General features: G+C 45.0%; 1 protein-coding gene across 8 annotated transcripts in view; it reads left to right on the forward strand.

Moving 5' to 3' along the window:
* Window positions 1-21,206, forward strand: part of TEAD1 (TEA domain transcription factor 1) — a 247,566-nt gene extending 226,360 nt beyond the window's left edge. For all 8 annotated transcript variants that reach the window (XM_036029046.1, XM_036029048.1, XM_036029050.1 and 5 more), the window contains 3 exons: window positions 2,990-3,130; window positions 8,104-8,256; window positions 13,657-21,206. In XM_036029046.1, the coding sequence (XP_035884939.1) occupies window positions 2,990-3,130; window positions 8,104-8,256; window positions 13,657-13,770 (408 nt within the window). In that variant the 3' untranslated portion in view covers window positions 13,771-21,206. The remainder of the gene's footprint in view (window positions 1-2,989; window positions 3,131-8,103; window positions 8,257-13,656) is intronic.
* The last annotated feature ends 6,752 nt before the right edge of the window (window positions 21,207-27,958 follow it).

A 27,958-nucleotide genomic window follows, 5' to 3' on the forward strand; every position in this document is an offset into this window, starting at 1 on the left:
TGAGACAAAAGTCTGTTCACATGCAGTGCAGATGCAATCGCTGCAGGCCCAACCACATGGCAGACGTCGACGACAGTGTAACATTTTTTCCCCCGTACACTTTCAATCCACAGTTTCAGTCCACTGTAGAACTCACGAATAGGGAAGGCTGACTCTAGTGAGGGCGTAAATCCCATGAAGACGATCGCTGGTAACCCCAGCACCACACAACACCTGAGCTCTTCTCAGAGCCCTGTGTTTGAGGCTGGCGGCAGAGCAAGGCAGTGGCCGCTCTGGAAGGCCCACTTCTGGTGCCCGGTCGAAAGCTGGTTGGTAATTCCAGTGTCAGAGCCGCTGTGCACCTCAGATATGTTGCTACCTTTTCCCTCTGGAGGCAGGCGCTCGGGTAGCCTCTTCAGCCTTGGGTCGCCTAGGCACCGCTTTCAGTTAGGGAGACACATCCTCTCCCCTCCCCGCCGAGCTGCTCTTTCGTGGAGCCAAACGTCAAACCTTTGAATGTGAGAAAAGTACACACTTGGGTATTTTTATTTATTTACAATTTATGCCCCACATAATTCCAAAAAGCTAAGTTGAAGGAGTGTTACTAAATTTATAGATAATATAAAACTGGACAAGTACAAGTGAAAACAGATTGGGACCCAGTAAAAGGAGCAGGACACTGACTTTTAGTAGCTATTAGAAGTATCCAGAGTAAGTTAAGTGCTGCTGTTGAGCACTGGCTTTAGCTTTAAATTTTTTGGCACATAAGGTGAAGAAAGGAGAAATATAAATTATATAGTTCTTTTTATATGAAGCCAGAAAATAGGAAGTTTTGCCTAAGGAAATGGACATTTTCCGGATACTCCCTTCAAGAAGGACACTCAAAATGCAGGTCCTTATTAAAAATATAGAGAGAATGACTCAGGTCTTCATGGTGGTTAATTAGTGCCCGTCAGGGTATTGAAATTAGCTGGTCACAGTATGCCACACCTTGCAAAATATGTATAGTCATTTGTATGTCAGAACTGTCTTTGTCTCAACATTACAACAGCTGTCTCATACCCTCTCTCATGTGGACTACGGTAAAGGGCTCCTCATCTGTCTCCACATTGACTCTCACCCTCCCAGAGTCCCCTCCAGGCTGCGGTCAGGGCTGCCTTTTGGGAATGCAAATTTGATCATGCCCTATCCCTGCCTCCATCCCATGTGCTTATAACTCCTAAGTCTCTCTGGTTTCAGGATCTAAGACCCAAATGTTCCTACCTCCCCAGCCTCTTCTGCCACCGTCTCTCCAGTGCTGTCTGTTCCAGGCTTTCCTTAGCCCTTGTTTCCAGCCACGTGCCCTTTGAACATCACCCCTCTCACAGCATGCTCTGCCTGCCTAAGCCAGCAAGTCTTCCTTTGGGTCTGAGCCGCATCCTCCTCAGGAGCCTTCCTGACTCCCAGAGGTGCCCTGCCCACTGTTGTTTGTTCTTCTGTCCCTCTGTGCCTCTCTCAGGAGCACTTATCTCTGTTGTGATGTCTGCTCTGCTAAACCATAAGTCCCTCGATAGCGGGATTGGCTCAGCTTGTGCTCACTCTTGGACCCCAGCTGCACACCCCCTACCTGATGAGCAGTAGGGGGTCAGAAGATATTCAAGGGAAGAGAACCATCAATTGGCGATCTACAGCCTCGCAGCCTCCCTGCCTCCTTTTCCAATGGACCTGACGCCATGCTGAGACATCAGCCTCTGAAGCATGGATCCGATCACATCTCTTCCTTGTGCCAGAACTTTCAAGGGGTCCCCATTTCCTATAGAATATAATCCATACTCCTCGTTTAGCCCTCCATGAACTGGGCCCAGTTGCATTTCCAAACTTGTTTTCCCAGGTTCCTTAGTCCTTGCACCACAGCAAGAATGAAGCTCTCTGGGCTCCTGCCCACACTGTTCCCTCAGCCCTTCTCCACATGTTTAAACCTCACCGTCCCTTCAGTACCACTCTGAGGTGAGAGTAAGGCCCCCTGCTGTCTGAACTCTGGGTGCCTTCGACATGGTACTGATATTCTATCTAAATTATAACTATTTATTACATATCTCCCACATTAGGTTGTACTCAAATCCTATGTAGTGCCTGTCTAGCATGTGCCTCAAATAGCAAGTACTCATAAAAATGTATTAAAAGAGTGGTGGTTTGTGTTAAATGTTAGCATCTTTGTAAGGGAGCCTTTAATAACAGCTATTTCCCCTCTAGATGCTTAATTTGTAGTAAAGTTTCTGTTTTTTACATATATAACAAACGGCCAGTCAGCTGTAGATTCTCCTGTTCTTTTCAGTCTCTAAAGATGAGTGAATATGAATTCAGTTCATATATATAGTTGACCCTTAAACAACATGATTTTGAACCGCACAGGTCCACTTCTATGGGGATTTTTTTCAACAAATGTTGTAAATGTATTTTCCTTACGATCTTTTAAAGTATCTTTTCCTTTAGCTTACTCTATTGTAAGAATATAGTATATAACACATGTCACACACGAACTCTGTTAATCAGTTGTTTATATTATCAGTAGGGCTGGCCAACAGTAAGTACTAGTAAAGTTTGGGGGAAGGTCAAAAGTTATACACAGATTTTTCAGCTATATGGGTAATCAGAGCCTCTAAGTCCCATGGTGCTCATGGGTCAATAATACTGCTTTCTACATAATTTTAAGACCTCGTGGATCTTTTTTTTTTTTTTTTTTTTTTTTTTACAAAGGTACAGCCTTATTCTGAGAGTGAATGCAAGAAAGTGAAACAAAGCAGGTTTGTACAGCGTGTCATTTCAAAGGAAGACTGCCCCAATTAGTACTCTCTTCAAAATAAAAGGACGATGGACCACAGCACTTGTTTCTGGGAGAGCATCCCCTTACCACCTCCCGAGCCACCCGGCCCTCCTCACCTGGATGTAGGTCTGACTCCAATGGCAGCCACTGTTGCCATGACGCCTGCTATGTGAGCATGACCCTCACCTCTTGTTTTCTTTCCCACAGGCCGATTTAAACTGTAATATTCAAGATGATGCCGGGGCTTTCTATGGTGTCACCAGTCAGTATGAGAGTTCAGAAAATATGACAGTCACCTGTTCCACCAAAGTCTGCTCCTTTGGGAAGCAAGTAGTAGAAAAAGTAGAGGTAAGTTGGCCTCTATAGACTGTCACTTCCATTCAAGGCCAGGCTGTTGCTATCCTTTAAATCTTCACTGGGGCGGAGAGTTTTACTTTTTTTCGGTGTCTCTTCCTTTTCAGCCCCCCTTCTCTCAGTTTTTTCCCCTTTTACTTCTAACAAGGCAAAATGATTTGAAAGCAACTGAAAGGAGGCCAGGAGGAAGTCCCATGCCAGCCTCCTCGGCTGTTGAAGTTGACCCTGCCCGGCCGGCCAGCAGTGTCTGGGCCTGCATGAGGCCTCCTGGGAGTGCCCTGGTGTGGAAGCTGTGCCCATCAGAGGAAGCCTTCCCACCCCGACACCCAGGTCCAAGGGCACTCCCAGGCACTGTAGGAAACAGCCAAGGTGGTATTCAGGTGATATACACCGACCTCCTAAACCCCAGTATCTTGAGTTTGGTATTATTGCTTTTGCCACTTCTGCCTCCTTCATTATAATTCTTTTAAGTCTATTCCAGTACATTCTGGGTTCAAGGACCTATTTATGGCTTTGTAATTCCATGCCTCCCTCCCTTTCAAAAAAATACATATATTTATGTATTTATTTATCAGAGTGTATTGCTTTGTGTGAGTGATATTTGCAGTTGACATTCCACTTAAAGTTTTTTCCAGTGTCTCTGCTCATCACCCAGTCAATCCATTTTCAGTGAGAAACTTTTATTCACAGCAGTCCTGGGCCTTGCAGGCCCGGCAGCCCAACCCGACTGTGACAAAGACTTTGTGCAGAGTCATGAGAGGGGGTGTGCATTGGGGAGAAGGAAGGGTGTGTTTTTTAAGACCTTGGGCCGAACAATGAGGATTTTGGGGCTGCAGCCCTTGCTGCCCGAATACAGGACAGGCCGCCTGAGAGTGGTGTTAAGGAGGGGACACTGGCAGAGGAGGATGTAGGTGAGTTGATTAGATGATCCCTTTAGCTTAGGGGTCATGAGCTTTACTAAACTAATGACAGTGGAATCCAGTAAGACATTTTGAATGGGGCTTAAAAAACTGACTGGATATTTAAGATTAAAGAGGAACAGTCAAAGGTCACACACTTTATCCTTGGAAGGACAGTGCTGTCACCAGCAGAGATAAGGAAATAGGGTGTTCAGGAGGAAATAGGGCATGATTATAGATGTAAGACTAAAACTTGGGAGACAGGTGAAGACTGAAAATATTAATTGAGAATCATAAGCATTAAGGATAATTAAAGCTATGGGAGTGTAGATCTAGCTGCAGAGAGGGAATAGCAAGAGCATAGAAATAAGGAGTCACTTTGGGGAGCAGCTGCCAGCCCTGCAGTGAGTGGAAAGGAAACCTCTTGTTTTCTTTCCCACAGGAAGCAGAGGGCAAGGAGGGAGGATGGGAGCCGGCTCTGTGCAGTGTCTGGGAAGCTTGGGGAAGGGTAGAGGAGAAGGTCACTACGTAATGAAACAAACCGGGAGACTGCAACCAGCTGACCTCCACCTCCTTGGAGAAGGAGGAAGCAACATTACCTGTCCATGGTTGGGGGCGTGGAAGGTTGGTGCTATGCACCGCTCCCCAATAGCCAGGTTGTCCAGGCTTACCTGTAGGTAGACTCCTTGCCTGGACAGGTGCACATGAGAAACGGTGAACCACACAAGTTAGTTTCCCAGATTTTAAATGATCCTTCCTTGCATCCTCAGATGTTAGTTCAGGCAGCAGTGAAAGTTGCTTTTGACTGATGAAATCCCAGGAATTTTCACAGAGAAGGTAGGAGTGCGGTGGGTGGAGTTTTATGGTTAAGACTTTAATCCATTTAGAATGTATTTCTGCATTGTGTGTGTCAGGGGACTGCTTACATTTTCTCCCAAATAGGCACGTCTGTCAAAACCACTTATTAAATGATTCATCCTTTTCCAACTCAGTGAATCTGTGCCCTTGAAGTTACCACATAAACCGGGAGCTGTTCCTTCCTTGCATCTCTCTGTTCTCTCCACCCTCTATCACCACGTGTCCCATTGCCCTGTCTGTTTAATTACAGCGGCTTTATGGTATGTTCTGGTGTCTGTTGAGGAAATCAGTCCCACTGATCTTCTTTCTCATGTATGTTGTAGCTTAGTAACTAGAATTCATTCTTCCAGATAATGATATCATTTTAGAAATGTAGAGAGAAACAAAATCTTATTTGAGCAATCTAATTCTAATTGCATTTGATTTAGATAATTATTTTGGGATCAACTGATACATTATTGATATTAAATCTTCCCAGTCAAGAACCTATTTGCATCTCAATCTCATTTTATAGTTTTTATGTATAGACTTATCCCTTTCTGGCTAAATGTATTTGTAACTATTATACAATTTGTTAATACAATTTTCCATTTCTAGATTTTAATTACTAGAAGGGAGAAAAGCCCTTGTTTTTTGTATATCTATGTTCTTTCAAAACATCTTGCCATATTTCTTTTATTTATCTCCGGACATTTTCCTCTAGATTCGTGGATTTTCTTTGTATATAATCTCATCAGTGGCTTTAGTTTATCTCCTCTTTGCCAATGTTTATGCTAGTTTTTAAAAAATTATTATTTTCTGCCCTGGCTGGTGTGGCTTGGTCAACTGAGCACGGGCTGCTGACCAAAGCACCGCTGGTTCAATTCCCAGTCAGGGCACATTCCTGGTTTGCAGGTCAGGTCCCCAGTGCAGGGCTCATGGGAGGCAACCACACATTGATGTTTCTCTCCCTTTCTTTCTCCCTCTCTTCCCCTCTCTAAAAATAAATAAAACCTTTAAAAAATAAAAAAAAATCATTTCTGTGTAATAAAATCTTATCTGATTTAAAAAGCATAATAATAAGAAATAATAAAATAAAAAATTATTATTTTCTCACCTTTTGGTTTGTTGAAACCTCCAACATGGTTATAAAAAGAAATAGTGCTGTATGAGTAATAGCATCCTTGTATAGTTCCTGATGCTAATAGATGTGGTTTTGGTGTTTTGCCATGTAGGATTATATTTATTCTTGGTTTTTATAAATGGTCTTTATTTTACATTTAAGTGCTTTTTATAATTATTTTACTTAGGGTTTTTATGAGTAATAGCTATAATATGTTATCAAATTCCTTTTCAGCAAGTCTTAACTGTATGATTTTTCTCTGATTTTTCTCTCATTTGTTGACATCACAAGTTAGTCCACACCCTGCGCATGCACCACCACAGCTTTCTGAAGAAAGCCCTACTCTGGTCACACGGATGTGTTCTGTTGGCTGTTTTACACAGCATTTCTGCATCTCATAAGTCAGCGATTTCACAGTGTGCTGTGAGAGACACGCTGATGTGCTGCAAGAGTCTTTAAAACATGCAGTACCTGGCTGCTTCCTCGGGGGCACTGACCTCTTTTCCCTTAGATTGTCAAATTTAAAAAAGGCAACAGCCAACATAGCAATAGCTGTACAGTGTGAATGAATCAAAATTATACCTGGTTTTGTCTTTTGTCAGATTGACAAAAAGTTTACTATATTTTTTTGGTGTGCCGCAGAATTTTGGTAATTAGCTTATGTGTGCCATGAGATGAAAAAGGTTGAAAATTGCTGCCATAAGTGGTACTGGTCTATGCTTTTGATAATAATCTATCAAATTTCAGTATTGAATGTATATCATTTTCATAAAAACCATCAGGACACCTACCCATTTCTGTGCTCTGGCGTAGTTTGAATAACATATCGAAAATAACTATTCTTTCAAGATTACCTAAAATCTGGCTATAAAACCATGTGGTCTTTGTACCCTTTTCAGCAGTAGATCTCTGAACAACTTTCTAGTCATTTCCACAATCACTAAGTGAATTTTTCACCTTAAAAGGGTTCAGTATTAGAAATTTGTATTTTGCTAGGAGAGTGTCCTGTCCTCTCGGTTTTCCTTGCTTTTTTCCTTATAGTCATGTGAAGTAACCCCTTGTAAATCTTCTAATCTGGACTGTAATTTTGGTTCCGTCCCTTTTCTTTTTTCTCCTTCTTAGGTTTGTAAAGGGTTTATTTATTTTATTTTGTCTTTTAAGGAACCAGCTTTTATATTTATTCCATGTGCATTTTAAATTTCTATGACATTGATTTAAGCTTTTATCTTTATTAATTTCCTATTCTTGGTTTCTTTGGATTTTTTTGTGGTTTTGGTTTATTTTGTGGGGTTTTAATTATTTTTAAGATGTGTACTTAGTTCTGTAATTCCTCATCTTTAATGATGAAGACATAAAGCTGCTTCATTAAGTTTCCTGCAAGTACAGCTTCACTGGGTCCCCTGAGTTTTGATGTATTTTCCTTTTCATTACTCTTCGGATAGTTTGTAATTTCCTTTTTAATTCCTTTTTGATCCAAGGTTATCCAGGAGTGTGTTTCTTATTTCTGAGTGCTTCAGTGGGATCTTCAAACTGCATATATACAAGTATTTTCTTTCTTTCTTTTTTTAATTAAAGACATAAATAACTAACAGTCAAGGGGCTCATGGTGAGTGTGAAGTAGTTTTTCCTAAAGTAGAGAAACTAGCTGAATTGGTTGTCGGCCTGTGAGGCCGTATCACAGTAAAGAAGGACCTTCTTCGGAGTCTTTGAAGAATTGTAAATGGCAGGTCCTACTCTTACAGCTCTCCAGGTAGAGAATCAGAGTAGGTGGTTATGTTTTTTTCCTGACCTTTGCTGAAAAGGATTTATACAACTCTTTTTAAAGCTATCATCTTTCCAATTTTTTTTTTAATGAAACTGATGCACTCCTTACTGCGCTGAGGCACCTTCCAATTTTTTGTTAATTTACAGAAAAAATAATGAATTCTGAGGATAGTATTAAGTTTGGATAAAGGATTTTTTAAAAAATTAAGTGAACTGCATAAATAGCACAGTATATAGCAGACATTGCATTTTGAAAGAGTAAAATGCTTTTACAGGCAGTAATATCTTTTTTCATGCTTTGAAGTCAGAATGGTAAAAATGTTCCAATCCTTTTTCCCTCACAGACGGAGTATGCAAGGTTTGAGAATGGCCGATTTGTATACCGAATAAACCGTTCCCCGATGTGTGAATATATGATCAACTTCATCCACAAGCTCAAACACTTACCAGAGAAATATATGATGAATAGTGTTTTGGAAAACTTCACAATTTTATTGGTAACTGTTTTGTCCCTTTCTTGTTTCGGGAGACTTAGCCCCCAGGCTGGTGAGGAAAGACAGGAAGGGGTGGGGGCTGGGAGGCAACTGCACAGGTTGCTGGGGAGGGTCCTGGAGGGTCAGTCAGCCGCTGAATTCACACGTCCACGGGGCACACCTGGCCTTGGCTTGGGCTCGAGAAGGGGTCTTATCTGGCTGTGGTTTCTAAACCTGACAGAACTGGAATTCAGAAGGATAATAAAAAGCAGTGGTCCTGAGTTCTCAATTCAGGCTACACATTAGAAAGAACCAGAGAAAGACCTTGGTATCCAAATATCCTGATACCAAACAGCAACCTATATCAATTGACTCAGGGTCTCTGAGGATAGGATCCAGGCACGTGGGTCTTTTTTTTAAGTTCCCTAGGTAATTCAAGCACTAGCCAAGTTTGAGTCGTAGCAGAAACATATTATGTCAATCATAAATGAGGCAAAAACTGAGTGAGTAGATTTGTATTTCAAACATACATTGATTCACTTTGTGAAGGATTTACAAGGCTTTATAAGAAGTACTGCACATTAAAGCAGCAAAATATGAACTCTCAGTGCCAGAAGAAATATAAATTAAAATAGAATGTCGTGACCAGGAAGGGTTGGAAATATTCTCCAGAGGCTGAAGATCAAAACTTACTGGGCAGCTGAAGGGGAAGGAAAAAGTGATGGTGCTCTGTGTCCACAGTGGGAAAGCTTTCTGGTTCTCCCGGGCCGTGCTGTGGGGTGAGGGGAGATCCCCTTTAATATTTAACTTTAAAACAAACTTATGATGAAGGCTTTATCTGGGGACTTGGGAAGATTATTAAGAATAGTAGTTGTCCTCAAAATATGCCTATAGAATATGTATACAGTAATGGTTTCATAAGGATCATTTTAAAAATAAATGGCATTTCTTAATTAAATTGCAGGAAAAATGCCAAAACAAAACTTGGTGGAGAGAATTTTGCTAAAAGGGGCAGCAAGACAACATTGTGGTCAAATAGTCCTCTGAAAGGCCTGCTTCATCACTAGAAGTAAGAACTAAAATATGCGAAGTAGGAACTTTTCACCTGGAGATTTTGGATTCACCCAGGCCCTGACTGCTCACTTCCACGGCATAAACTCGCCCTCCACAGGCAGTTTTAAGCTGCCAGTGGTTGTTCCCCTCATGAAATTCCTTACTATGTAATAATAACTTGCAAGAACCAATGGGAGCCCGTTCCCCCACACCATTCAATGTAAAAAAAAGACTACATAAAAATTTAAAAATTTAAATTTTTCTGCATATCAGATCCATCCGGGAAGCTTTTGAAAATTCTGAGTCCTAAGCCCCACCTCAGCCGAATGAAATCAGAATCCCCAGGTAGTTCTGCACACAGGGGTTGGCATCCCTGCTCTGGGGGACTGGAAAATGAGCTGATTTTCATTAATTTCAGGGAGAAAGCTTCAGTGGACTCTGAAGTATGTTCAGGTCCCCCTGAAATTGAGGAACTAGTAGTTTGGGGAAAAGTTTGGAAAACACGTTCTTTAGTAACTAGTTTTCATTAGTACCCTTTCTCTAATGGTCTTGGGTGAATATTGAGCAATTCAAGGTTTGTGGTGCTGACAGGTCCTTGCCCTGTTGTATTTAAGAACAGATCACCATGGTGCTCAGATGAGCAGGCAGTGAGTGTGGCATCCTGGCACGGACATTAGGCAGCCCCAGGAAGTAGCCACAACTCTTTGAGTGGATGGCCACATCACCTCTCTTGGGAGGAGTCTTAGCTGTTTCTTGAAAACCAGTTCTGTGTCTGGTTCAGCATTTTAAGGAATATGCCCTCAGTCCCTAGAACCCTACCTCATAGAACATGGCCAAGGAAAATAGGCCTGGAAAAAATTTAAAGGATCTATTACCCATAAAACCCACGTAACTGTGTTAGTAATGCTCCCTTGGAACATGTGACTTAACACAGCCTAGATGTCTGGAGAACACAACATATTAAATTAATTTCAAAATGTATTCTTAAGCAACTAAATGAATTCCTTTGATATGAAGAAGTAGTGGCTATCAGTACACACCTGCTAGAAATAGCATTTTAGCTTTAGAAAGGCTGAACTTAAGCCAGCACTCCTGGGTTGCGAGAACAGACTCACCTGATTGATGAGAGGAGCCAGGAGTACGTTTCTGCGTTTCCTCAGGGGTGGGGGGTGGGCACCTGGCAGGGGTGGCAGCTGCTGGGCACAGCTGCAGATGTCTTACTAGGTACCTTGGGTGCAAAGCCTGTGTCAGCAAGACCATTTCCAGACCCGCCTGCCTGGTGGGCTGCACTCTCCAGTCCCATCAAGGTTCTTTAGGAATCAAGGAGAACCTTAAAGGCAGGGCCCTCGTGACAGCACCCAGAAAGGCAGAGGAAGATGGCAACCAAACCATAGGCCACATCTTCCTATCTCTTTTGGAGGTTTTGAGGTTGTGTTCAGACTTACAGGTTGCTAGAAACATTTTCTTTTCTCCTTTCAAATCTCAATCATGAAGCCTAAGTAAGATGTATTCTTTCACAGAAAATGTTCAAGAAGTCAGGATAGATGTTCCAGGCACACATTAAACCTTCTGTAAATGTTATAATATGAAATTCTCACTGCCGATCTCTGAGGTCATTTTTATTCCCATGTTATGAATAGGGAATGTCAGGCCTACCCTAATGTGTTAGGTCACAGAGCCAATGAGGGCATAAATTAAGACTTGAGTTGATGGAAAAGATACTTTGCAGGATATTTCATGATCATAGAATCAGAAGACCTGGGTTTACGACCTTGGGTAAGCCATTTAAAATATCAAGACCTCAGTTTCCTCCTCCATTTACAAACAGAACGCTCAAGTCTGTACTCTCCACCTCAGAGTTACTGAGAATGGTTCAATTCATTCAGCTAAACTGGTGGCCAGAATACAGTGCAAATAAAACACACACCTGTCTCGTAGTGAACCTTGGCCTGGCAGGGGAATGAGGCAGGTAAACATATGATTGCAATACAAGTCCATAGTGGCTGTGGTATACTCACGGGACAGGCACCATGGCAGCACAGGTACCTGAGCAGATACCTGTAGTTGGGGTGAGATGCAGGAGTCTCGGGATGTTAAAAGATGATATTTAAGTTTCCTTGATGGATAAACAGACATTTTTTCAGATTTACCAAGAAAAGTGCCATTTCTTAGGTGCCTAATTAAGTGTCAGGTTCTAGGATTTGGTGAGCAACACAGATGGTGCAGCTGTCCTGGAGTCTGGTGAGGGAGGCCGGCGTTCCTCGCATAAGCACAGAATGAATGGAAACTAAACAGTGGCTGATGACTGCAGAGGGCGGTACTTGGTACCAATGGAGCATATGTATTGGGGGGTGAGGGGCGGGGGTTTGACCTAATTCGGAGGTCAGGGAAGGCTTCCCTAAGGAAGGAACAGTTGAAAGATACCTATCTGCCAGGTGAACAGAGGGTGGGGAGGAGTATTGCAGGTGGGCAGGCAAGCAGGCAGAGGCAAGTGAAACTGAAAATAGGGTCGTGTGTCTGGCGTGGAGGGAAGGAGGAAGGAGGTCAAGGAGCAGTGAGCTGACTGGGAGGAATGGCCAGGCTGGGCAGGGTCTCCTCAGCGCTGTAGGATGAGAACAGGTTTTCTCTTCATTCCAAAGTCCGAAAGTTTGAAAGAGGTCATCAGGGCTTTTCAAAAGGAGTGTGCTCTTGTCAGATGTGTATTTCTTGCAAGGGTTCTGTGGATCCTGTGCACAGGCGGGTCTGGTGCTGAATGATCCTGGTGGGGGAGTCCAGGTGAGGCTTGTGTTGCATTGGCGGTGGAAGAGGGGATGGATTCGAGAACGATTCGGGAGTAAGAGCAGCAGGATATGGCACTTGTTTGAGTATGGCAGTGAGGGGGAGAGCTTGAAAGAACTACATGCTTGGAGTATTTGATCTCTGAGGGAAGCAGCAGGAAATAAAGCTAGAATAGCACATGGATACCCATGCTGGAAAAAAATCTCTATTGTATATCCTTAAACAAATTAACCCCCAGCTTCCTTCCCTGCCAGCACCTGCTCATAGAAGCGGTTAGGTCATAGGAGACAGTGTGTGTGAAGCATTTAATACTGAGTAGGTGCATACTAAACAGTCGGTATGTGTTAGCTATTAAAATGTAAATTTTCATTCATCCACTAAATATTTATTAAATGAATGTTGTGTGCCAAACACTGAGCTAGTGACTGGAAACCATGGTCCCTGTTCTTCAGGAACTTACTACAGTCCATGGATGAGATGGGCATTAAAAATAAGTAGTGCCAATGTACTTACAAATAATGCAAACATACTTAGTTTAGGCTGCTGTGCTGGGAAAATGACAAGCACTATGAGACTTTAGTCAAGGGCCATGAACTTGGATGCCTTCAGGGTAAGGGAAACTAAGTGGGTGAAGCAGCCTGACATACCTGGGGAGAATGAGACCCATGAAAAACTGGACTAGGCTTTCAAATTCAAAATATTTGAAAACACTGAGCTGGCCTAATGAAACACATGCAGCAGAGTCCTGGAAGCATTTTGAGTAGGGAGGTTGGGTTAGATTTGCTTTCAGAAAGTTCCTATGAGAGCAGCAGTGGGGATGCAGACAGAGCGAGGAGAGGAAGGAGGCAGGTCCGGTGGGGAGGGGCTGCCTTGACCTGGGCTACCTGCCCAAGGTGTGAAGGAAGGCGGAGCCTGCACCTGAGGCAGAGAAAGACAGATCTGAGCTACTCTGCTCAAGAGGGGAAACAAGTGTTTCAAAATACGTTCTGAAAAGTGAAGCCTGAGTTAGACTAAAAGAACAATCATTTGACACGATTGTAGTGCTGTTCCTTACTTGGCATAGGTTTCACCGGTCCAGGCACTGCTGGCTCAGAGTGCTGAGGAAGGCACTCAGGAAGCTGGTGTCTGTCATGGGCTGTTGTGAAGAAAATTGAGTAAAAGTTTAGAAGTGAGATAGGAGACGATTACCAGGGTAAATGACTGCCTCATGGGACAAAATTGTACGAAATTGTCTTTGTTAAAGAGAAATCAGCTTTCCCTCCCCCACCAAAAAAAAACCCCACGCTAATTCTCCTGGTCTCTCCTGGGACTCAGGTTATGGGTGAGGCCCTTTCAACAAGGTCTTTCTGACTCAGGTAACTCAGACAGGCTTTAAGTCCCACCCATAATATCCTGAATCCATAATATCCTGAATCCGTGCTAGCACTGGTGGACGGGGCTGAGTAAGGTGGGACAGATTTCCAGTAATCCAGTTCTTCCACTGTAGTCTCTTCCCCTCCAGGTAAATCAGAGTCATCAAGGCAGAGACGGACTATGTTCTCATCCACGTGGCGTTTCATTTTCATATATGTGTATATGTACTTTTTTTAACAGGTGGTAACAAACAGGGATACACAAGAAACTCTCCTCTGCATGGCCTGCGTATTTGAAGTTTCAAATAGTGAACATGGAGCACAACATCATATTTACAGGCTTGTAAAGGACTGAACGTGGTTATTTATATAGAGAGATACCTGTATATACACACACACAAACACACACCTGTGCGCACACACACACTCTCCATTATCAAACGACTGACTGTAACCCTCACCGCGCAGGGGTGGTGCCCTGGCCCTGAGGCCACCCGACTTTTCTAAACCCTGTTTGAGTGAAGTCATTTTTTCATGTGTTCATACTATCGTCATAGCTGTGAAGTTCTGGTACAGTTGTAAAAAGAGAAACCGAGTCGTTGCTCTATGTTCCTCAGACCCGCAGCCCGCCGTTCCCCGGGGAAGGTGCGCCTGGACAACCCACGTCTCTGTCTGCAGAGGCCTGTTCCTAATTGTGGTAGAAAATACTCAGACAGAGCATTTGCCCTGGGACATTTACAGCCTTTATACAAATGTATTTAGTTCTTCTTTTTTTTCCAACATAAAATCTTGTTTTAAGATACAAGTAAAATTAATCTTTAAATATAAATGTAAATTAGTACACAAAACTAAGAATCTTTAGACTTATCTTTGTAACTAATTAGGGTGGAAGTTATGAAAGAATGTAATTCACTAAATTATTTTTTAAATGAAACTTTTCTTTCTTTTTGAAACCAAATGTTAAAATATAGCCTTAAGAAATCCTTGGTAGAAATATCCTAATGAGACAAATTTGTACTTTTTTCACAAGGTTAAAACTAATCTCCTAATCCATTAAACTCTTGAACAGGTATTACAAAGGAAGAAAACTTCACCCCTTATCCTTAACATATATAGTATATTTAAAAATATAAAAGTGTATTGTACTAATGTGATAATTGATTATTTAATGAAAAAGAAAGGATGGCTTTTTTTTGCAATAAGTAGATAAATACTGAAAATCTAAACTTACAATGTTTATAGTCTTATGTGTGCAGTTATATTTTATATGGACAACCAAATTTTTTTATTAAGATGAGTAAATATTTGAACCACTGAAATTTAATAACAGACAATTGAAATTGGCATGAATGCTGCACTGTGAGCTGCAAAGTACAGAAAGTCCTGTGGCTGGGAGAAAATTTCATCAACCGGACAAGTGAAAGGCTCATCAGTCTTAGCACCTCTGCTCCCCAGAAACCGGCCAGCATCCTCACCAGCCTGCAGATAAATTGTTTATTTCTGGTGATCCAGTATGCATATTAACCTGCTATAACTACTCGTGTGTGTAAACATACACACACACGTAGTTGCTTAACACGTATTTATGGCACACCTAGTTAGTGTCACTAAGTTTGCTAGGTGCTGATATCTGTGTATATTTCAGTCTGTTTCTGTAGATCTAGATATATTCTCTAAGGACATCCACTTTCTTGTCACCTCTCAGTAAGTCGCAGTACTTGTTGGACTGAGGTTTAAGAGGCCCAGCTCTCTATCTCTGACCTTTCAAACAGGCTCACTTGGGAGGTTCCCTTCCCAGGAGAGATTCAGCGTTCCAACCCAAATGTTCCAAAGTGTGGGCCAGGCAGACCTGGTTTCACGTAGCCACGTAACAGGTCCTAGGTCCCTGCCATAGAGCTTCATTGGGAAATACCCTCAAGGACACTTCCCCCAATGCCCAACTTCCCTGAAGAAAGCGGCATTTTTATCATTGTTGGGAACGTGTTAACCCAATAGAATGTGAAACAAGTCGTATAAGATGTGACATATCAAGACTTTTCCACCAAACTAGAAAATAAAATCCTCCTTCAGTCACATCCAGGTAACTTAGACACCCCCTCTCCTGTCTCTGCCTGCTCCGGCCCAGCCTGCACACTGGTTTGCATCTGGAGGTCCTGAGCCCAAAGGGGTGATGGGCTCGCGGCAAGCAGAACACCAGACCAATCCTGGCCCCTTCCAAACTCATACCCCTGGTCTCTGGAAGGCCAGAGGAGAAGGGGCAAAATGTCCCCCTTTTGGAGTGGATATTCCTTACGGAAATCAGAAGGAAGGTGCCCATTTACCTCCATCAAGAAACTACCTTTTGTTCCCTGAGTCCAAGTGGGCCCTCAAAGGGTTGCCCCAGTTGCCTGCTCTTCCATCTGGTCTTTAGCCCAAGCACTTAAGCTTCTTCTGTTGGTCACCCGTCTTGGGGATGTTGCTTTTGCTCCCGTCTCTTGCATCTTTCCTCAAGGGACCCTCCACTCTTTCAGGAGCAGGACCCTAGAACTGGAGGCATGCAAATGATGTATGTGGCTCAAAGCCAGGCCATCCCAGAACTTCAGGGGGAGAGGTGTCTGGGTCACTCTCCCACCCAGGAACGGGGCTCTGCTGTGCTGCCAGGAGAGCCCTTGGGATGTACCTGTCACAGCACAAATAGACTGAGACCCAAGAAGACCCGCTGGAGAGTGAGGGTAGTTCTGTGGGCGACAGAGAAGGGCGTGCGCTGGTCTGCTGACTCCCAGAGTCGGGCTGGGCCCTGATGCCTCACCGCCAGTGTCTTCTCTGGACCCTTCTGTAGTTGAGTGTGGGGGGGTTTATTTGAACTATTCTGAGGATAGCTTTTTGCTCTTAAATCTTTTTGCTTACATCTTTTGCTCTAAGATCTTTTTAAAGTTACTTCTTGTCTTGTTCTTCTCAAATTTTCTCCAAAACAGGTATTTCCTCATCTTGTCCACTGGTCCAATCACCCAACTCTGGGCCCTCTCTCCATCTCTCCGGATTAGACCCGGGTGGCATTTGTTTAACATCTACTCCATGTCTGCCTGTGGCCTTTCACCCTGTATGGCAGAGTCTTCCCCCTTTGTCTGTAAAGCTTTAGACACCATAAAGAAGACTTTCCAAAGCTCTGTCCTCACTGCTCACCCCCAGGTGTTGTATCTCCTGGTGACTCGCCACTACCAGGTATGATTCAGGGACATCACGTGCTTTCACAGGAGAATCGGGAGGTCAATTTTTCACTCCCTACACAGGGAGTAGCTGAAAAACTCGGTTCTGGTCTGTTGGCATTCTTTCCCACCTTAGCAAGAGACCTATGATAAAATCAGGACTTCTTCCACAACATGTCCTAGAATTTCAGAGTGCCCAAACTGCCTGAGACCCGTGTCTGCCTCGACACTGTTGACATTTTATACCAGCGAATTCTTTGTTGTGGGGACTGTCCTGTGCATTCGTTACAGGAGGTTTGTCAGCATCCCTGGCCTCTGCTCACTGGACACCAGTGGTACTCTCCCCTCAGCTGTCACACCCCCAAACGTCTTCAGACGTTACCAGATGTCCCTGAGGCACAAAATCTCCCCCAGCGGAGGAGCCCTGCCCTAGGTCACACAGCTCACAAATGCCTCGTTTGAGAGTTTCTTTTTCCTTCCATTTCACGCCAAGATAGTATCTCTGCTTGTGTCAGTCATCAGGTGACATCACACAGGTGACGTGTCCACGTTTCTTCCCATTTCAGAACTTTTCCTCCACGATCGAATCTCTCTTGCCACCGTTATCTTTTCACTCGTGCCAGGGGAAGCTGGGAACCGCTGGTCACCACTGTCCCTGTGATCGGCTCCCTCCTAGTTAACAAGCATTTCTATTCTGACCTTCAATCCCTAGTTTACTGGGTACAGCTTATTTTCATTATTCCTCATAAGCTCATGGGTCTCATTATCAAACCTTTAATCGTTTCAGTAAATTTCCTCTGGTCTTCTACTTTTCTGCCTTTCCCTCAGTGCTGTTTATATTTATGGAAACCTCTGGAACGTCTTTTCACCTTTAGGGATAGAGGAGAGAGGGACCAGTCCCAGAAGAGGGCTGATAGGATCTTTTCTTTATCGAGCTAAAAGAGAGCACAGTCTCCTCTCCTTCACTGTGGAAGTGATAAAGCTGAGGCTTGGAGGAGAGAGGACTGGCCGGAAGCCACCCAGCTAGGTTAGTGACAGAATAAGGGTGAGGCTCGAGCACTCCTGCCATTTAACCCTCGGCCCCTCTGGTAGAGGTGGCTCCTCTCTGGTGCCCGTGCCGACCGGCCCTGCAGATGCGTGGGCAGCGTCCGCTCAGAAGAGAGGGAGATGGACAACTGGCGAGCCTTGCCTGACCGGAACTGTAGGAGGCATCTGCAAGCAGGTGTGAAAACTGATGAGCCTTTTTGCTTCCTCTGAGGACAGACGGTTCACCTGCCACAGGCTCTGAGTCAAAGTTCTAATAGCCAGGTATCCCGGCAGCCAAGTTCCACGCTCAGACCAGCCAAAAAACAGGCCCCATTCCAAACACTTGGTGTTACAGTTCTCTGAGTGACTTTAAAACCTAAGTCTCTAGGTTTCAATACTGCAGAGGCTTTAGCAGTCTGTTTTTCTTTGTGTATAGCACTAAATTATTTAAATCATGAGACTACAGTCAGTTTTACGAACCAGGTACATATGATTTGTATGATTTTGTCTATGCTCTGGTACACTACACTTGTCCTCAAAAGGCTAGATCTAGTTTTGTTTGTTGGTGTTCGCACCTGTGACGTGAAGGGGCTACGTCTGCATGGCTCATTTCTTTCTGTCGCTGTCGCTGTGGCAGAGCCCTGCACATTTCTGAAAAGCCTTAAATCTTCGAGATGTCGCATGTAGGGTGTGCAGTGCACAAGGCTGCCTCGGAACTGTGAGCCCTTTTGTAAGCTGGAAGCATTTCTCCTACTACTGTTACTTTTCTAGGAAGTTTTAAATTTAGAGCTGCCAAAGCGTCCCAGTAAGCAGTGCCTTAGTGATACCTTAGTCATGCCGCCAGCCTTCTCTGACACCCGTTCTCAGTGCCCATGTACTGATTGGCCCCAGATTTAACACAGAACAAGCAAAAATTGTTTGCATTTTGTTTAGGAAGCCCATTTTTTCTCCAGTTCTACAAGAAGCTGACTGCTTGGTCCAAAATCTGAAACCAAACGTAAGTCAGCTCTTTGACCAGACTCTCAAATGCATATACCAAACGAAAGGTTTTGCATCTTCATAGTTGACTATGAAAAGCAAGTTGTACTTTCAATGTTGCCTTTTAAATTCACGACCAAATACTTAGCTATTTGTGACTCTTCTGCACTCTAGCATGAAAGTGCCTTTGGTTTGAGATTCCAGCTTAGAAAAGTGCTGCCATAATAACGATAATTTGTAGAGAGACCAAAAATATTTTGAGATCACCGTAATGCCTTTGGTTCACCGGGATGAGTCACCAACCACTGGCCTCTGCGCGTGAGCGCACCAGGTGGACCCCGCCTGCGGTGAGTCCCCGCCACCGCTCGCCAGGAGCACACTGCAGCCGGAGCGCCCCCAGGAACTGTTGTGTTTGTGTGTGCCGGCGACCCAGCGCGTCGTCTCCGTTTGTCACCCGGCCCTGCACCCCTGCAAACAGCAAACTCTTGGCCGGTGGACAGATCAACCCTCCTCCTGACGTCCGAGCTCCGTCTCTGCGGAGGCTTTCTTTCCCGGTCGGATGACCGTGCGCACGTACCTGGTTCATGCAGTGACACCGTGTTGGAAGTTGGAAGCCTTGAGCTGAGATGACAGTGCAGAACAAAAATGAGTTAGGGTCATGACAGTTGAAGTGTTCTTAGGGCGGAGTGTGGACTCTGAGTGTCTCAGATGACTGTGCTGTGAGAAACTTCCAAAGAGCACCATTCACGATTCGGCTTTTTCCAAGAATGTTCCAGCCCTCAAGGGGGCAGTTCTGTCAAGTCCTTGTTGGCTTTTATCAAAACCTTGTGTAAATTGGGAAAGCAGATAGAGGTAAGGAAAAGCAATGAGGAGGACAAGAAGGCAAAAAACACCAGCCAAACAAGCCAAGGAAAAAAGATTTTTCTTTACCCGTATAGACTTAAAAATGACATCAGACACCTTTGAAAGCTTAGCCTCTGAACTCTTAACACATATGTTCCCATCTGTCTCTACCTGGTGTCTTTACAAATACCCTCTCTGGGCTCTGAAATTTCAGGAGTGCTTTCTATCAACACCAAGTTGTGAGTATTTATAAGAATTTCTACAAGAAAAAAAAAGCAAATGAAAAGGAAATTACTCCACACAACCTGTAGTTAGCTGCTTGGATTCAGCCCCTCCCAGTCTGTGCACTTTACCACAACTTGGAAGAAATGCATCCAGTGCGTGTTTCCGCTGCCCTTGTCAGCTGTTGCTGGGCTTTGTTTGCAACAGTTTCCTTTCAGAGACTCGTTGCTTAGACCGTTAAGAATGAAGGTTTTGTGTTTAAAATTTATTGCATCGCAAAAGATAGTTTCACTGAAGTCATGCACCATTCAATAAGATGAAATATTTGTATTTATTGTCCTGCTTCTTAAGCCGTAACCTGTTTTATTCTCTGAATTTGCATTCGGTCAGTCACATGCCACGCCATGTTTTGGTGTTTGGGACGGCACTGATGTTCCCCCCTTGCTCATCCGTCAAAGGGGTCAGATTCCAGCAGATTCCACCTGTCAGGGTGACTCTCTCTTGTCTGGCTTCCATCATGAGATCATTTCTCCTTCCCCCTTTCTTTAAGAGAAGCTGACAGAATCTAGGTGTAAATCAATTGGAAACCAGTCTCTGATTTTCTTTGATTTTTCCGCATCAGTCATTTTCTGTGATTAGTTTCACTGTGTAAATTAGATATTAACTGCACTTCTTTAAAAAAAAATCTCCCTGTTACCTCCTTGATTCACTTCTGTAGGCCTTTTTTCAATAGGCTCATGACTGCAGATAAAGAAAGAAAAAAAAACAAAAACAGTACGTGCCTGAAAAACAACAAAAAAATTTTTTTGTAACATTGAAAAAAAACCTGAATAGCCTTTAATCCTTTAATATGCTTAAATGTTATGTAAATCGGTTTTTGCCACGTGTGTTTGTTCACATTCTAAATGACTTAATGGGATTCTCACAGTCTGTGTCTTCATGTCACTTGTATAAAATGGGCTTGTGACGTACGTGCTCCATCCACTCGGTGGTTCCTTTGATATTGTACTGCTGCTGGGAGTGGGCTGTGGAACCCGCCTTCAGTCATAAGGTTCCGGGTGGGTAGACTGGAGAGATTGGGGGGCGGGGGGCAAATTCTCACACATGTTTTCTTAACCTGTTTGCAGAAACTCAAGGCATTTGGTTAACCCTCTTGGCAGTACAGTATTCTTGTATTTGTTAACGTCTGTGTTTAGGTACTGGTACCTTTTTGTTTAAAAATGTTCTAAGTGTTGGCTTTAAAGTGAATTTATCTTTAGTATGATAGTTATATGAAAATTATAGGGTTTGTGTGCAGAGAATTTTTTTATAAAGTGCTTTGTAAAAAAAAATGTATTCTAGCTTTTGCGGTACATATGTGTGATAACTTTAATATCCATGACAGTTAAGTGCAATTATTTCATCACTCTAAAAATGCTATTTTTGTGTCAGTTCCTGCAGGTGTTTTCATGTCTTTGCAAAGTGACACATTTTGATGCCTTCTTGATAAAGTGGTAGACATTTTGTAGCTTTCTAGAAACTTTGTATTCATACGGTATCAATGAAAAATAAAGAAAATGAAAGTGTGGGTCACCTTTTTTATCTCGCAAAAGTGTGTGTTGTTGAAAATGAAATACGCTGTCTGCGCTGGGGGGGCTTCTATGAAGGACAGAGTAGAGGAGACCAGAGCCACAATTCTTTCGACAGTGTCCACCAAGCTCCGCAGTTGGAACGTTAGGTGTTACTGGAGCCGGGTCTCTCAAGAGCATCCACAAGTCAGTCTGTCTGCCTGCCCGTCTCTCTCTCTCTTTTCTCTCTCTCCTTTCAGTGCTTCATTGAAATCGACAGGTTTTGCAGAACAGCTAATCTGTGGATCCCAGGCCACCCTGAGAAGCCACGCTCCATGTTCATGGTACCACAGTAGGGCCTTGGAGGACCAAAAGGCACACCAGCTCAGCCCCTGAGCATTTGTGATTGTTAGCCCCACTTGCTGGGCACACGCCAGGGCCCGGGAGTAGAGCAGACAATGGGGGACCGAGGCAAATACGCCGTGGCTCTGGCCTGCATTCTCAGCAGCAGGGGTGCATGTTGTGCTGTAACCTCTTCCCCTGTCCTCAGCATCGCCGTGGGATTTGTCATTCAGGTGTGCAGCACACGTGTCTAACAAAACCCTGGATTCACTGGGTTTTCACAGCATGCTGGGCACTGGGCCAAGTGTATTGGTGTGGAGTGCGTACGGTGTTCCCTTTGATTCCCAGAATAGTCCCAATGGCAGTGACATTATTGCCCCCACACTGAGCTCTGAAAGGATAGATCATCCAGAGTCGTGACAGGTGAGCGGGGGAGCCTTAAATAGTCACCCTGACAGTTCAGCCTGGACTCCTGGCCCCTGCGCTTTGGCTCATGTCAATCTCTGGATGCATCTCACGGCTGGGGAGAAATTTGGACTGGAGAGGGGACAACTTTCATAAACAGTGATGACCTTGGGCTTTTGACAACGGGACCAAATGCTCCCTGGGATCCATCGGTTTGCACTAGACCTTGGGTCTTGCTTCTCCCCGTTCTTTGAAATGTTGAGGGGATGCCTGCCTCACATCCCAAGAGGCACTGGTGGGAGTGGGCACAGAGAAGTAACATTCCAGCTCCTTCAAAGAGTTACATTTCCAAGGAGCCACTGTTTGAGAGGCATGCCGTTGCCAGTGAGCCGCTTAGGGCAGAGGGAAGAGGGCTGTGAAGCGTTTTGCTGAGTCCTTATTCTATGGAAGGCACCTTCCTACTCAGTAGTCACTATCTCCCTTAACCCACACCTGCTGAATAAGGAAACCATTGCCAAAGAACCCTGCCTTCTCGTGATGTGCCAGATGTAGGGCAGTACCCCCCACCCTGAAAAAAAAAAAGAAATCCACATGGCCAATAAACATATGAAAACATACTCAGCTTCATTACTGATCAGGGAAAGGTAAGTTCAAAATCACAATGACATTTGCTCAGCAGATTTAGAGATTTTAAATCTCATGATACCAAGTGTGGGTAAAGATGTGGGGCCAAGGAGCTTTTGTGCATGCTGTAAACCAGTACAGCTGCTTGCACGAGAACATTATGGCCCCATTCGTCCAGTCCGGTAACAGTAGGGGTAAAAAAATAAATGGACTCATTTATATAGTCGACCCTAATATGATTGATTACAAAGAACACTTGAAGTATGTACCAATATCTCACAGTCTTGAGAAGGAGCCTGTGATTTTTTTCACTTTTTCTCCAACTTTATTGAAGTGTAGTTTATATAAATTAAAATTCACTCATTTTAACGCATCATTTGTTAAGATTGAGCGACTGTGTGTGTCGATAGTTGTATGCCACCACAGTCGCAATGCAGAACGTACTCATCACCCCCAAAGTTGCCCGCACCCCTTTGCAGTTCACCCCCGCCTCTCAACTGCTTGCAAGCTCAGATCTGCTTTCTGTGCCTGTGATGTTTTGCCTTTTCTAGAATTTTACTTAGCATAACATCTTTTCATGTGAGAATAGGTTCCATTCTGATTCTCTGCCTGTTAGGGAATTTTAGGTTGTATATAGTATTAATGTTCATTGCAGAGGCGGTCAATTTTGATATTTTTCTTGAACAAGTTATTTCATTTTTAGCAGGCATTTTCCTTGATTAAACTACACACTCTGTGTCTGGTGGGGGCTCCAATCTCAGGGCCTCTGCTCTTTAGCTGAGGTGCGGGGGCATCTCTTCTCTGTGGAGTGGTCTAGCGGTCGGCCTGAGGGATGAGCAGATAGAATTTGGGGATCCCTTCTCTGGCTCTCTCCCTTCCAGGACTCCCTCTCCTCCCTTTGCAGCTGTAGTTGCTCTGGACTCAGTGTTCTATTTTCATGGGCCAAACTACAGCTTTTCCCCCAGCACGACCACCGGCTCGCACAGCACAGCCCGCACCTGGCCCCTGGCTGAAAGCAGCAGAAATGGGGGCTCACTTTCTATAACTTCCCACCAAAATCTACTTGCTTCTGTCCACCCCCTGCTGTGCCTCCATTTTTGTTATGTCTACCCAGTAAAATCTCACTCAGTCATTACTGCAAACAGAAGTCTGACTATGTTTTAGGGGCAAATATTAAGGTGCTCATTCGTTTGAGGTTTTAAATTCTTCTATGGGCTTCCCAATTCTGCTGTGAAATCAGTCTGACATCTAGTGGCTTGATAAAGGTAGCACTGGTTTTAATGAGTTACATCTGGAATTGGGGCTTCCTACCTGTGGAGGTGGGGTGGAAGTCATTGGTTACAATGCTTTAATATTTCATAGTTTCCGCTTATTGGAAAACAGTAACAACTGATGTACATTAATAGGCAACAAAGAAAGTGGGGGGAAGGGAAGAAAAAGGGGCAGAAGCATGGAGTGAAGAGGAGGCGGCAGGGTGGAGGGGAAGTGAGGAGAAAAGGGAAGGCAGGAGAGGATGATGTGGGCAAAGGACACTCGAGGAATGGGGAGCAAGACAAAGGGCTCAGAACTGGGAAGTGACCTGACAGAACAAGAAAAAGGGAACAGCAGGGAGTATGGTTCATACAGTGGTCTGGCCTGTGAAAGACCTTTCATGTCACGGGGCAGAATTTCGCTTTCAGCCGCCAGGCAGTTGGCCATCTGAGGTTTTTACCCATCGAGGGCCAGCTCTGGTTCTGAGCGGGTCCCTGCCTACCCGCCCCCCCCCCGCCCCCCCACTACTTGGTTTCCTCCTCCTCCGAAATGCAGGGGAATGGACCCCTGTTGTCTGTCTGCTCCAGACGCCTGTGTCTGCTGCTGGAATCAGCTGCGTGTGGCCAGTGGAGGGTACTGGGAGGGGGCTGAGGGCGGGACGTAGGGAGGAGCCGGAGCACAGCTCTCCCATCTCTTTCCATTTCAGGAAGAGCAGTAGCTCTGTCTCCTCCTTGGCTCCAGCTCTTCTGGGAGGGGCCCACACGGGTTCCAGCTTCTACCAGTGATCTGGAACACCGCCTCACCCCTCCGCTCCTGAAAGTGGGGGTGACTTCCTCTTCCTGTTCACCTTGGGCTTTAGCTTCTCAGCACCTTCACCACCTGCGAAACCAATTCCCTGCATCAAATGCCCTTTGTAGTAAACGCTTGAGTGCTGTTTTCCCAGTTAGCGCCTGACTAATACACATTCTCTTTACTGCTCTGGGTTCCACAGAAAGGGATCCCCCTCCCCCAATACTCCTCGCACCTTGCTCTGTCCCTTCCTTCTCCCCGTGGGAGTGCACTGAGTTCCCGGTGAGCGGGTGATAGCAGTCCGTCCACATTGTCATTGGGGCTGATCTCTCCTTGTGGACTTTGAAAGTGTATTTTAGCACACTCTTTAGTTATACGTAGGCTCTGTCTTTCAGTACCGCCTCTTCTGTAAAAGAAGTGATATTTGAGTCTCTAACTCCTAAGTCTGAATTGGTTCCCAAGGCTAGGACAAGGTATGCTTTTTTTTTTTCTTGGAACGTGTTCTACTAATTTCAGCTCCTTGGGGAATTATTGAGACTATGTCATAGATCCAGAAGTCTAGTGTCAGGAGCAGGCAGTGATGAGAAAAGACCAGCTTCCTGGGCATGGTGCCACACCCGCAGCTGCACAGAATCCTGCCCTATATAGTACCCATTGCTTGGTCTTAATGTTACTGTTGTCACTGTCTTGAAACTCTAAATAAATTTTCTAGCAAGGTACTCTGCATTTTTCACTGGACCCTTCAGATTACGTAGCCGACCCTGGTATTAACGCCCCTCCCGGGGTGCACCTTTTGAAATGGTTGGGCAGTCCTGAGCACCCAAGCTCCTCGGTATTTTAAGGCCGCCAGCGAGGCCAAAGGCGCCCGGGGAGTTCTCCGGGTGGACGGCAGAGGGCAGCAAGCCGCCACTCAAGGGCTCCTCGGGAGGAGTAGGGGTTTGCAGACTGCTCTAAACGTTTGTGTTGAAGGAAGGTGGGTGATAGGCAGCGGTGCTGTTGGGTGTCTGCTTCTTTTAATCTTTGAAAAACAAAACTCTGCGCTCCTGAGCCCCGTCTCAAGTGAGACGGCCGCGCAGCACTCGCCGCTCCTGTGTAGCCTGTCTGTCCGTGTGGAATTAGAGCCGTGCCTTTCAACCAGGACAGCAGCAGGGACCTGAGGGGCCGCGTGCCATTCTGCTCCTGCTAAGAGCCAGACCTGTGCAAAGGGCCTTCCCGGGGGGGGGCGGGGGGGGGCGGGGGGGATCCGGCAAGCGGCATTCCAAGGGTCGCCTCTCATCTTCAGAGTGCCCAGCAAGGTCTGCAGTACTCTCCGGTGGGAGCTGGGCTCAAAAATGTACTTTGATGTGACTGGTCACCGGCTGTGAAGTGAGAAAATGGCACTTTGAACCCTGATCTACGTAGGTCCAACAAAGCACATTCTTTTCATAAGTTCATCCCACCTCTACAAAAGAAAAGAAAAAGGAAAACACCATTTTTTTTCGTTGCTCTGTCAGGTGGAAACAAGTCCCCTACAACTATCCCCACCCTCTCCCAGGCCCAGGGCAATGAGAAAACTGACATTTACCCAAGGGCTCTGACCTGAGTTGCATCTCATCAAACAAACAAACAAATAAACAAGGACTTTTTAGAACATTGTTTTCTTTTTACCATAATCCAACAGCTCACTCTGCTCTCCCTTGAAGCCTAGTATTGTAAGGAGAAACTCAGCCTGGAGTCAAACCTAGTGAAAACAGTCTTTGGTGAGCTCTCCTACATGCCCAATCATTTTATAAGAGCTTTATACAGATGCATTAAATTTAGAAGCTACCCAGGGGACTTTTGTAACCTCCAAGGAGAGGCCCCCAATGACACTGGTGTCACAGTGAGACAGAGCTGAAATTTTTCAGAGTCGAAGGAGATGCTGTAGCATGGAGGTTGCAAACTGAGATGCAGGCTGGGACCAGGCAACCATCACAAACAAGAGAGTCAGCTGTGAAAGTGGGGGCACATCTCACCCACAGACATTCACCACTCAAACAACCAGCCCCGAGCTCCCTCACTCTGAGCAGTGAGCTCCTGCAGCCTGTGTCTCGCTTGCTCTGCCTGGCGGCTGGGGAAAGCAGGGCTGGGGAGCTCAGGGCTGCAACAGTACAAGAAAGAGCAGGAGCACTACGCAGGGGCTGAGCGAAGGGCTCTACAGTCACCCAGCCTGGATTCAATCCCTGATCCTACCACTGACTCACTGCGGGTCTTTAGGTAATTTACTCCATTTCTCTGAGTCTCAGTTTCTTGATCTGTCAAATAGTGCCAACAACGTTTCCCATCACAGTGTTGTGAGAAATGAATAGGATGATTAGATGCCAAGCGTTGGCCAGACTCACCGATGGAAACTTGGGTTACTCCCCTCCTCCACACTCAAGCTGGTATCCAAAATCAAGTACTCTGCTCGGACCCAAGAGGCTGCTTCATTTAATGTTGAAATACCTGCTTCTGTGTCATGCTTTCTGTAAGCCCTCTCAGGTGTTTTCAGAAGAAAGGTATATATTTTAAATTAATAAGCAACAACAATTAGGAAATACCCCCCTTTTTTGTCCCTATTGCTCTTTCTTTAGCCCTTTGGGCGAGCAGAGAACAGGTCTGGCCCGACTCTTAGGCAGAAAGAAGACCTTGCTCCAACGCCCCACCCCCCATCCCTCCCTGTGAAGCTGCATAGGGATTTTCTTGAGTTTCCCAGAGGTAACGCCAGAGAAGTGAGTCCCTTTGCAACTCCAAAAGCAACCTCTACGAATGTGGGAAGGGGCACCTGCTAGCTTCCCACACGGTGGGAGCTCCCAAGGGTGGGACCCCACACAGCAAGCCTGCCAAGGACAAAGCCGGACCTTCCCATGCTGAGCTGGGCATCAGCCAAGAGGCCTTTTAGCAAAGGATTACAGGTCCAGTTTGGATCAGCTGACTCCCTGCGGGACAGGAGGCAGGTGTAGCTGGGTAAAGGTCAGGGGCATGGCAGGGGCTCCTCAAAGAAGGGAAACCCCTTCTATTCTCCCTTCATTTGAACAAAATTTCTCCCTTCAGGACAACTTTTCACCTCTTTCATCTCGCCACCTAACAAAGGAAAGAGAATCAAGAAGGCAGTACTTTTGGATGTCCCAAACTCTGCATCCAAACTCCAGACTCCAGCACAGCACCGGGGCCAGCATCATGCTGGGGGTGGGGGTCGGGGGCATACTTTGATGGGAGCGCACATTTCTCCAACAGCTCTGACAGGCGGACAGCCCAGGTCACCCACAACACATGGAGTTTGCTGTCTGGATCTTCTTGGGATACTAAGTAAGCTGCACATACTTAGAAGATT

The sequence above is a fragment of the Phyllostomus discolor genome, chromosome 6 (genome assembly GCF_004126475.2).
Source record: "Phyllostomus discolor isolate MPI-MPIP mPhyDis1 chromosome 6, mPhyDis1.pri.v3, whole genome shotgun sequence".
NCBI classification, from domain to species: Eukaryota; Metazoa; Chordata; class Mammalia; order Chiroptera; family Phyllostomidae; genus Phyllostomus; species Phyllostomus discolor.